At 47.6% G+C, this 12,184-nt stretch overlaps 1 protein-coding gene across 1 annotated transcript in view; it reads right to left on the bottom strand.

Annotated features, from left to right (window-relative positions):
* Nucleotides 1-10,674: 10,674 nt before the first annotated feature.
* Nucleotides 10,675-12,184, bottom strand: part of INSM1 (INSM transcriptional repressor 1) — a 2,187-nt gene continuing 677 nt past the window's right edge. Inside the window, exon 2 of the mRNA XM_049650106.1 lies at nt 10,675-12,184. This exon is cut by the window's right edge and continues 1 nt beyond it. Within this exon, the coding sequence (XP_049506063.1) occupies nt 10,844-12,184 (1,341 nt within the window). The 3' untranslated portion in view covers nt 10,675-10,843.

Genomic DNA, 12,184 nt, shown 5'->3' with positions numbered 1-12,184 from the left:
ACAAAATTAATTTTTTTATTGAAAAGTTTAAGGGTGCCTGGGTGACTTGGTGGAGCGCCAACTTCAGCTCAGATCATGATCTCACTGTTGTGAGTGCGAGCCCTGTGTGGGGCTCTGTGCTGACAGCTCAGAGCCTGGAGCATGCTTCAGACCCTGTATGTCCCTCTCTTTCTGCTCACATCCCCACCCATGCTTTGTCTCTCTCTCTCTCTTTCTCTTTCAAAAATAAATAAATAAATAAATAAATAACATAAAGAAATTATTTTATTTTATTTATTTTTTTAACGTTTATTTTTGAGACAGAGAGAGACAGAGCATGAATGGGGGAGGGTCAGAGAGAGGGAGACACAGAATCTGAAACAGGCTCCAGGCTCCGAGCTGTCAGCACAGAGCCTGACGCGGGGCTCGAACTCATGGACCGCGAGATCATGACCTGAGCTGAATTTGGCCACTTTACCGACTGAGCCACCCAGGCGCCCCAAGAAATTAAAAAAAGAAAAGAAAAGTTTTCTTTAAAGTGACTCAACTGTGAGTTTCAGATTTGGGGTTTGGGATCGGCCCCCTTTCTTCTCAGCACTGGTGTCCCTCTGCCTGCCCTTGGTTGGGGCTAAGCAGGGAGTGCTTAACGACATGTGCTCAGGGACCTTTCATTCTCTCACTCTTGCTGGTTGCCATGGTTCTGGGATGGCCTGTTAACTTGCTGGCAGGTATAGAGCTGCGATTTCCACAACCAAGTGCTTTTAGAACCGAGGTGGAAGGTAGAGAACTGAAAGAAGACATGTACATGAGCGTGCTGGCCCCATGTGATGTCTTCACTATGGTGCAGCCTAAAACTCCATTGTTCACAAAGAATTCAAACATCTCTCTCTCTCTTATGGCTCGCATCTTCAGCCTGTTAAAGCAAAGCGAAAGTGGTTCAGAATCTACAAATTTGATACTACAGATGCCAGTGTGAGGGCCTTAGTTATAATCACGGACTGCTGAATTACCCAATTTCCCATGAGTACGGGTTATTTGTGTTTGTAGGTTGGGTCACGTTAAAAAAGAAGTTTTTCCAATGCACAAGAAAGAGAGAACTTGAAATGGTGACATGCATGGCTCCTCTCTCACTGAGGTGGAAATTCCAGGCTATTACTTTGGAGTCAAATTGCCAAAACATAAATTAGGTGTTTCCATGATTTGGTACTAGAACTGTATGTGTTCTTATACCACAAGGTCATGTTCCATGCTTTGGTGGCCCCTATCAATGACAAGAAGATTGTATGTCACTATCCATTTGAATTCTCACTTCAAGGTTTGGCACATTTGCTCCCTTCAAGGTTTATCTCTGTGAGCCAGTTTCCTCCTTGCTCTCACCTGAATGTCACCACTTACTAGTCATATTACCTCTTAAAACCTTCCATGTCCCCATCTGTTACATGGGGCTAACCAATACAACCTCACAGAGTAATCATGAGAAATTAATGAGTATTTCATGTTAAGGTCATAGACCAGGTGAGTAATTAGGGCTCAAAGAATTTTAGCTATTACTGTTACAAATCCACCATTAATTGGGGGTAGTAGTCTCTGGTTAAGACTTCAAGCCATCAACTCTTCCCAGGCCACACTTATTGCCAGTGTCAACAAGTGGGAATACCATACATGACCAAGACCTCACACTTTCAATCACTCACTTTAGACAGCAATGTACACACAGACCTGCTGGGGATCTTATGAAAGTGCAGATTCTGATCTGGCAGGTCTGGGGAAGGGCCTGCACTTCCACCCTTCTAACCCAGCTCTCAGTTGGTGCCAATGCTATAGGTTCACGGTCCACACTTTGAGTAACCAGCATCCCAAAAACACATACTAGGAATGTTCTCCACTGTAGCTGCCACAGTTGATAGGCCTGTGAAGCTGGATCAGAAAATTGCTTTAGAAAAAGTTTCAAGTAGAGGTTGGGAACTTCTAATCAGAGCTGCCTCTCCACTGTTGGACGTTGATCTCAATGCCCCAAATGCTCATGTATTTGCAAAATTAAATGAGGCCAGCAGTTATCATGAAGGTGCTTGCTGTTTTCCAATTAATATTATTTTAAAACTGACAAATGCCAAATTAAAGTTATCTTCTGGCTTTCACAAAATTGCTAAATCAATGACTAACAAAACCCTTGAAATGTCAGGTTGAACCATACAAAATTTTTGATATAAAACTTTTTATTTTTAGTTTCTATTTTTACTTATTATTTATTATGATTCAGCCTAAGAGTTGTCATTTCACTCAATAAATTCAGCCATTATTGCAGTGAGGAAACAACTTTCATACCAGGAGATGATGTTCCTCTTCTGTGTACATTTCAGTGAATGACATAACAGGTGAGAAATTGTACGTATTGCCTGAGAGCCACTCCAGTTGACGCGACAAACATACAAAGTATTTTTTTTAATGTTTATTTATTTTTGAGAATGAGAGAGAGAGCACAAGCAGAGGAGGGGCATAGAGAGGTAGACAAAGAAACCATAGCAGGCTCCAGGTTCCAAGCTGTCAGCACAGAGCCCAACACGGGGCTCAAACTCATGAACCATGAGATCATGACCTGGGCTGTACTTGGACACTTAACAGACTGAGCCACCCAGGAGCCCCAAACATGCACAGTATTAAGAAAACTGTCTTGGAAGCAGCTTCCTACTTATTTAACTTTCTCAATTAAACACTCAGGGTTTTTTAAGTGGTGCCATAGACAACAGTACACAAACGGTGTGGCCATGCTCCAATAAAACTGTATTTACAAAAATAGGCTCATGGCCAGATTTGGCCACCTGACTCCCTGGTTTGTTGACCCCTGGGTTAGCCTCTTAAGTTATAATGGTAGAAATTGTGAAATACCACAGTGGCAATAATTCTGGAATCTCAGTACCACCTTAGAAGGTATAAGATCACAGTTGCTGCAACAAACAAGTCAAGGTAGCTATAATAATATTTATTCAATTTTTTTTTAGTTCTCTTGGAACTGACTGAAGAAATTTTGAAAATGCAAAGGAGAAAATCATGATTTTCTCTGTGGCTAATATAGCAAAAAATTTTCTGATACAAGTCTGAAATCTTTTTTTTTTAATGTTTATTTTTGAGAGACACAGAGAGAGAGAGTAGGGCAGGGACAGGGGGAGGGAGGACAGAGGATCTGAAGAGGGCTCCATGCTGATAGCAGAGAGCCTGATGTGGGGCTCAAACTCACAAACTCTGAGATCATGATCTGAGCCAAAGTCGAACACTCAACTGAGTCCCCCAGGTGCCCCCAAATATGAAATTTCACTTAGGTAAATGTTTCACTAAAATGATTTAAAACTATAATTGGTGTTTGGTGAATTATCAAGATAATTCATGCGGAAACCCTCAAGAAGATATCAAGGATAACAACACTGCTCAAAAGAAGCAATAAGGGTCTTTTATTAAAGAGAGGAGTGAGAAAAGAGCGTATTCCTTTATGTTTGTAACACATGTGGTGAGATCTAACATGACTCGGTTTGGATTTGGACACACAGAGCCTGCACTTTGGTTCATTGCCTTGTGTCCCTGACAGTTCATTTTTATGTACACTGTACCTATCAGTTTCTGCCCATCTCCCAATAATAACCTCTTTGTAGCTGCATTCTGGAATGATCAAGGTTCATTTTACATAGGAAAGTGGGACACATTGCAGTAGGAAAGAATGACAATCAATTGGTGTGACAAGCTTTTTTTCTTTTTTTAATGCTTATTTTTGAGAAACAGAGAAAGCGAAGGGGAGGGGCAGAGAGAGAAAGGGCAGAAGATCCGAAGCAGGCTCTGCGCTGACAGCAGAGAGCCCAATACAGGGCTCAAACTGATGCTTAACCAACTGAGCCACTCAAACGCCCCTGGTGTGACAAGCTTTACAAAAATTTTTCAATGTTTATTTATTTTTGAGAGAGATAGAGAGAGAGAGAGCATGATGGGGAAGGGCAGAGAGAGAGAAAGAGAGACACAGAATCTGAAGCAGGCTTCAGGCTCTGAGCTGTCAGCACAGAGCCCGACGTGGGGCTCCAGCCCATGAACCGCAAGACCATGAGCCAAGCCGAAGTCAGACGCTCAACTGACTGAGCCACCCAGGCACCTGGTGTGACAAGCTTTTAAATGGCAATATTAGACATGTGGGTTTCAGCTACGATCCACACCCCTTTCTGTTCTTTGAGCTTGGAGGAAATTTTACACTAATTTTTTTTCCTCCTATAAAAAGAGCCTTCTCTGAAACCCTTCCATGCATTAACACCTCCTCTGCTTCCTATCAGATTCAGCAGACAATAGCCTCTTGGCTCAGTCTGTCCATCCTGTCACCATCAGGTGTGACACCTGACTGTAGCGTTTGAGAAGGGGCATTGCATCAAGGCCCTGGTCCTGGACAACAGAGATGAAGCAGATGTTGCATTCGAATAAAAGGGCCTTTATTCTGATGAGTGGAATAGGAGAACAACGCATTCAGGTGGAAGTTTCTGCCATTCTTGTTTCCCACTGTGTGATGCTTTTTCTACTGGCTCAAACCGAGTGGCAGGAACAGTGAACACCTGAGTTCTGATGAAGGGAGGCAGCACTGTAAACTGGGAGTGCAAACCATGGGGACCAGCTTCTAATAGATGTTGGGGACGCTGCACAGCGTGAATCTGACATGCTCGAATTATTGGCTCCCAATAATCACACGTTTGAATGTGCTCTGACTGGCAGTAAATTTCCTATAGGTTTCATTTCAATACAGTAAGCATCCTAAGATCGCTTTGTCTCAGTAGTACAGGCTCATGCAATGAGCTAAAGAAAAGCATCATCAGTATTGATGCTTTGTGTAGAAATGCCACCAGGAAATCCACACAGTATAGAAATCTTCAAATAAGACAAACATGAGCACGTTTACCCCTCAACCCATCTGCTCACCATATATATTGCCAGAGGGATCATCACATCTTGAACATTTCACTTTCCAGATGCAACAGACCAAGCCCACAATAAAAATATGTGTTAGACAAATGATGACAGTTAAGGGATGAAGGGGTGTGTGTTTGGGTTGGTGAAAATATGTTAACTGACTTCAAGTCATATGCTCAAATACGTTCTATGATTTTGAGAAGCATATCGGTCCACAGTGATGACCAAAAAAAAAAAAAAAAAAAAAAAAAAAGGTTGTGGATAGTAAATTTGTAAGCCAAGTTGTTTCTCTCACTGGCAGTGAGAAGTCAGTTTTCTTTGCCACGGAGGTCCCTCAGAGGTGTCTTGCTGGTGACGCCTCTCACTGGTCTCTGTCACTTTCCGGGATTGAATCTGGCATGTAGTACTTTCCCCGCTGCAGCTCCTCATAAGGAGTCTCCAAAGAAACAGGATTCATTTTTCCTGCAGAAAATCCTCTTGACTGGGAAATCGCCTTGGTGACATCAAAACATGTAGCTGGTTGTTTGCACAAGACAAGATGTTGATGAATCGGTTGGAAATTATTTATGTTTCCTTAGCAACCTCAGTAGGAAGCAGGAGTTCTGTAGTTCTCCTGGTGAAAAAAAGATTTCCCTGTTTGTGGAAATCCCTGGGCAGGTAGGCGCTGTCTTCTCTCATCCTTTCTTCCTGTGGACTCCACATACTTGACCTCACTTGGCTGACCAAGGTGCCAGGTCAGCAGAGGCATCTCCAGGACCTTGAACAATCCCTTAGAGGATGGCCTTCCTACTCTGGGTGTTTGGGAATAGTTCTTTCCCCCAGAGCCACTGGGTGGGGATAATTGTGGGCCTGGGACCGGATTTCACTTCTGAACTTTCCTCTGTGGTGCTGATGCACGTGCCTGTCAGAGATGGTGGCCATATTGCAATCCAGGAGTAATGAGTATACCAGGCTTTCCCTATGAGTATTGGTCACTTAATGCTACAGATTGGTAATAAAGAAACAATTTTTCTTTCAATATATAAGATCTATATAACTCGAAGATGCATTTAGAGGCTTTCTCAGCCAAGCAGGATTTTCAGGCGATTACCTTCAAGTTATATTGCCAAAGTATTAATCAAATATTTCCATAATTTAGGATTAGAATCCTAAGTGTCTTTAGACTTCTGTGTTGTGCTCCATGATTTGGTACCACTTTGGTAATCAGAGGGGATCAAGACCCTTGCATGTTCTTTAGTCCACTCTCTCACATTGGTATGCTTTGCCACCTGGCAGGGGGGAGGGGGGCAGGGTTCTCTCTACAACTCAGTTTCACCTTGATCTTCTCCCAACCTCACAAATCATGCCTTTAACCACCAGACCTTACAGGCCTCTCTAGTTTAACCTGGCCCTGGGATAAGCTAACTGGGTGACACCACGCACTGTATGTATATATGTCATTATAAATGACCCCACGCGCTAGGGTCTATTTGCCAGAAACTTTCTCCACAAGACCAAAATGTCCCTTCTGTGAGAAGACAGCAAGTTTTGATCAAAGCCTGCCTTCCACAGACCAGTGGATTCATAACATCCTCAACACCAGAGAACATGCTCTGAGATATAGGTTTTCTCCTGCCTAAACTGAGGACACCTGCTCCCTTTGGGGTTCTTGCTGCCTTTCAGTTCACAGTCTCGGGAACCCTCCTCAGATGTCTCACTGTACCTTGCAGAGCCCCACTCTCTCTGGTTCACAGATGAGGAGACAGAGGCCTGCAGCAAGCCAAGGGATCAGTAGAGCCAAGGAGCTTGCCTGAGGTGCATTCTAGACCCTTTCTCTTTAGCAAGACATTTGGTGGGTGAAGAATACCATGATGTGCTTTGTTCACTAGGACTCTGGAGAGTTTCTGCTTCGTTTTGTTCGAAGACATTGTGGAGGCTGTGGAACGAAGTCCAGGGGTCGGGGACAGAGGGGCAGCTGGTGGAAAGAGATGGCAGGTCCACTCGGGTGCCTGCAGCAGAGCAATGGGGGCCAATGGGAAACAGTGCGCCCTTGTGATCAGCAGCATCTGGCACAGATGGGCTGGGCAACCTGGAGACTGGCATTGCCCTGCCCAATCTTGTGCGCCCTCGTCTCTGCCCGGGGGCCCCCACATACTCCCACGTGCCCTGGAGCAGCTAGAGTCCTGCCGGGCTCCAGGCTTCAGTTCTGCTCTGCTCCCTGACTGCTCATCGTGGGCAATTGTGGGGCCTCTGGCTTCACTGCTGGCACTCGCAAGTTACACTGGAGTGCTGTGTGACTGGGGGACTCCTCCACTGGGCCCTGGTTCTGGCTGAGGGCGGAGCACGTGCTTCCACAGCGCAGGCCTTTGAGAAGCCAGGGCTCCCGTCAGACCCAGACTTCTCCAGGCCTCCAGGGAAACGTGAGTCAAGAGGACGTGATCAACTCTGGAGAAAGGGGCAAAGCTGCCGGTTCGCTTCGGAACCAGGCAGCTCAGAGCAGCCTTTGACTTTTATTATATCACCCTCGTGTAGGAGGAGAAAAAGTGTGGACACCACAGGCAAAAATTAAGTCCTTTCCTTTATTTAGCCCCTTCTTTTAGCTCCTCCCTCTTTGGTCCTGTCCCATTCCCTAACCCACCAACCCCTCCCAGCAACAATCCCTTGCGGCAGTGGGCGTGGCTGTGCCAGTGGGTTCCAGGGAAGGTTGTCCAAGCTTGGAGTGACCTCAGAGACACAGGATGTTCTCAGCATCCTTTGCATATTTATAAAGAAGGTGAGCACGTCTCCACTTGGTATTCTAAAACGGGAGCCCTTGTGAACTTATTATCCAGGGAGGGATGAAAAAGAGAGAGATGGAGAGAGAATCTGATTTCCTTTCTGTGGAATATCTTGTTGACCCATAGAAGGTAACTTTGAAATAAATAGACAAAACCTGTCTAATTCTTGGACACCATTCCGTTACTTCAGTGGGGTCAAATTTGTATGCAATTTCACTGAACATCTCACACAAATGAAATTCTGGTCTCTAAGTTTAGAAAAGGTATTATTTGGTCATTGGGAATACATTTCCACCAGCTATGAAAGAGCACATTTGCAAACAACCAAATTTTCTTTACCCTCATGAAAGTGGATCTTAGAAATTATGCTTTATGATTATGGACATGAAAACCAGTGGGCCAAACACAGACGACAAGATGTCATTCCTGCAGCCAAGCCTCGACTTGTCATGTGTGGCCAACCATCAGGTTTTCCAGGAAACTTTTTATGGGCATAGAACATACCCTGACCCTCACTCAGTCTTTTCACGTATGGTGTAATTCGGGGAGGACATTTAAAAATTCTCATGTTAATGTTGCTCAGAGGAGACAGCCAACAGCCTGCAAATTGGAGTTTTCCTTTGTTTTATCCAGTTTCCAGGTTGTTATAACTACTGTTTTGTCCCTGTGCTTATACATTCTCCAAACTGATAAAGTACATAGGCATCACCAATAAAAGGCAAATGCGATCTGTCCAGGGAGCAACTTACCTGTAGTGGCTTCTCCTTCATTGCCATTCTGGGTCTGTTGCAAGACCTTCACAAATGGAGGAATATTCGGGGCGCCTGGGTGGCGCAGTCGGTTAAGCGTCCGACTTCAGCCAGGTCACGATCTCGCAGTCCGTGAGTTCGAGCCCCGCGTCAGGCTCTGGGCTGATGGCTCGGAGCCTGGAGCCTGTTTCCGATTCTGTGTCTCCCTCTCTCTCTGCCCCTCCCCCGTTCATGCTCTGTCTCTCTCTGTCCCAAAAATAAATAAAAAAAAAAAAACGTTGAAAAAAAAATTTTTAAAAAACAAATGGAGGAATATTCAATGTTCCTGACAGCTCAGTCTTTCTAACCCCTCTCCCACACAAAACTGCAGGCTCAGAGTCTGAACAAACCGATCTCTCTCAGTTGTTCCTTCCAAGTTTCTCATGGACTGTCCTTCCCACCCCCATCCCACCTACATCCTTCAGACATGCAGCCCTTTACTGGGCAGATGTCTAAAATCTCTTTGATGGACATTTGATTTAGAGGGCCTTAGGAAAAAAGTAGCAAAATATACCACAAAAGGAAATGCACACTTGTGATGTTTAGCACAGCTCTGCAATGGACTGTTTCAGAGAGGGAAACAACTCGAAATATTAACTGGTGGGCGTCAGAATTGTTCTTCAACGAGCTAAGTGACACATAACGGAAAACATTGTAATGACCTGTTATTAACGCTAATACCCTAAACAGATGGTGTTCCATTTTTCCCCCAAAAGCGGATTGCTCACCTGATTGAAAAATCATTTTTGAACCCTTACCCCAAACTGCATTAACTTCTGTTGTAGCCACGAGTGTTCTGGTTTGTTTCACTTACTGGGGAAATCTGACCATGAGACCACTACCCACCTTATTTATTTGAGGAATTACTGTTACACTGAGCCCCAAATGGTCAGGAAATGCAGGGTCTGTTAAGTTAAAGTGTGTCTCACACCCCCTTGATCAAAAGGATAGATTCTTGTGGGCACTTATGTAGATTTCTCTGGAAGAGTCTCCCAGGCCTTCATTCTAGCCCCATCTTCCACTACCTTTCCCAACACCCCTAGCAAGCCTTTGGCTCCAGTTCACCAGTTTTTGAGGCTACACCCTTGAGCTGCTAGAAGGGCAGGACCCAGAGGTTCAGGCTCAGCTCTAAAAACCCATGATCCTAGTGAAGGTGGCAGGATTTTTTTCCTTTACTAGAAAACAGACATTTAAGAAATCATTTTAAATCCTTAGTGAAGCCACGCGATGCGGAAATAAATCCATCTGACTTTGACTTTGAAAATATTTTTATTTGAATAGTAAATAGTTATACAGTTGAAACAGTTCTATTGAAGCTTTCTATAAATAGCTAACAATTAAGAAAATAATGTATGTAGAAAAAAGATTGCATTTAAAAGTAAGAGCTGTTGGTTGTACAGGGGCCTCACGGGCCCTCCAAGCAGAATAAAATGGTAGGTTGTAATTCGCTCAGATAGGTATAAAAGTTAAAACTTTTAACAGATCCCTTTAGAAAAAGGCTCTCTTCTAAAATGCACAGTGAAATGTCAAGAGTGGCAAGGGAGGGGGAAAAGTGTACCAAAAAAAAAAAAAAGATCTGCAATCAAATAATAGCATAATCTTCATAATTAATATAAATAAATAAAGAATAAATAACAATTACTCATAAATCAACATATACATTTAGAGAGAACTTATATAGTCCTACCTCAACAAAGATGATAAAACCAAAGAGTCTTATGTGAAGTATTGAGGCAGTTTCTACAGCATTTTCTGAAAATTCCCTTCCCTCCCCAAAACAATCCCAGACAACAGTTCAAGGCATTTGTGGCTATACTAAAGAAAACTCTTTTTTAAGCAATTTGATTTGTTCACATACAAAAAGGTAAAGCCAGACTCCAGCAGTTCACAAGCCATAATAAAGCTAATCGTGTGGGAAGTTCAATTTACAGCCTGTGAAATATAAAGGCATTTATTCCTCAAGATTCACCCAAAACAACCCGTACGCTACATACATAGAGAGCAGAGATTGGTAGGCGAGAGCAAACCGCATTTCTAGACCATGAACACAGCGAATACTAGCAAGAAAAACAGCTCTCCCCTCCAAGGGGAAGCTTCCAACCACGAGACAAACGCTTACAGCTTTTCTCTCTTGTAGAGAAAGAGATTGGCTCCTGTTGCGCCAAGGAGGGGAAGGGGACACACGGCAGGGGGGGGGGGGGTCCGAAAGGAGTCACAACGAGAGGATTGGGGTTACCGTCACGCCACACCGAGAGAAGCGGAGACAACACTTTCACCGGGGGTGGGCGCCCCCGGAGCGGACGCGGGTTCAGGGCGCGCAGGGCGCGCTCTCCTCGTGGGTCTCCAAGAGAAGGCACAGTTCGGGGGGGCCGCGATGGAGGGCGCGCTCTAGCAGGCCGGACGCACGGGCACCTGCAGGAGGATCACCTGTCGGTTCTCGGACGGGTGGCACTTGTTGATGTGCCGCGTGAGACCAGGCGAGCTGTAGAAGGTGGCCGGGCAGTACTTGCAGGGGAACACCTGGGCGGCGTGCAGCAGGCGCAGGTGGCGCTCCTGGGCGCCCTTGCTGGGGAACGTCTCCCCGCACACTGGGCACAGGTGGCACTCGGAGGACGCACTCAGACCCAGCACTCCGGCCGCCTCGCCGTCGCCGGCCGCCTCCTGGGGCGCCTTCTCGTCGGGCCCAGGGTACAAGGCCAGTAGGTCCTCGGCCGGAGGCGCGGGCGGCGCGCCCTTGGCCTGCAACGCCTGGTGGTGCGCCAGCAGGTGCTTGCGCAGATAGGCCTGGCGGCGGAACTTCTTGGAGCAGTGGTGGCACTCGTAGAGCCCGTCCTCGGAGCCCGACTCGGACACGCCGCCGGGGCTCGGCGTGTCGCGGTCGCTGCCGCCGCCTGTCGCCTCCCGCGCCTCAGCCCTGGCAGTGGTTTCAGGCTCGGACGCGCGGGCGGCGGCGGGCGCAGGCCGCGGTTTGTGCCAGCGGCGGTGCGAGGCCAGGTTGGCGGGGCAGCTGAACACCTTGGCGCACTCGGGGCAGCGGTACTCCACGCGCACGATGCGCGAGCACTTGTGCTGCGCCAGCGCGAACGGGTCGGCATACTCCTCCTTGCAAAGCTGGCAGATGAACTCGCCTAACGGCCGCGCCGCGCCCCCCGCCCGGCCCCGAGGCGCCTCCACCGGGCCCTCTTTGATCTTGAGCCCCAGCACAGGCGACGTGGTCACCTCGTCCTCGAAGTGCAGCTTACGGATGGCTTTGGGCTTCTTGGCGCCCGGGGCCTTGGCTACCTTGGCGGGCGGCTCGGCGGCGGCGGGGGGCGCAGGGCGCTTGCCCGGGGGCCGCAGGGAGGCGGCGGCGGGGGGCAGCGGGGGGCCGGGCCCTGGGCCGCGGGCTGCCTCAGCGCCCGCGGAGAACGCCGTGCCCATCTTGAGCTCTGCGGGAGCGAAGAGCAGTGGGTCGCCGCCGCAGGTGCCGCCGCCGCCGCCGGTGCCATTCGCACCGCCGCCGCCACCTCCGAGCAGAGCGGCGGGCGTAGGGAAGGATTCGGCCGAGACCGGCGACCCGAGGTTGAAACTGCGCTCGAAGTACTTGTGCTTCTCGTGCTCCCGGCTCACGGGCCGCGTGGGGCTGTAGAGCGGCGCCGGGTGCGCGGCCTCCGGGTTGCCGAAGTGCGCGGCCCGCGGGCCCGGCGGGGGCGGCGGCGGGCCCGGCGCGCAGGCGAGCGCGGCAGCGAG

This window comes from Panthera uncia (assembly GCF_023721935.1).
Source record: "Panthera uncia isolate 11264 chromosome A3 unlocalized genomic scaffold, Puncia_PCG_1.0 HiC_scaffold_11, whole genome shotgun sequence".
Classification (NCBI taxonomy): domain Eukaryota; kingdom Metazoa; phylum Chordata; class Mammalia; order Carnivora; family Felidae; genus Panthera; species Panthera uncia.
Note: the sequence above shows the minus strand (reverse complement) of the source record. Positions and strands in the feature narration are given on the sequence as shown.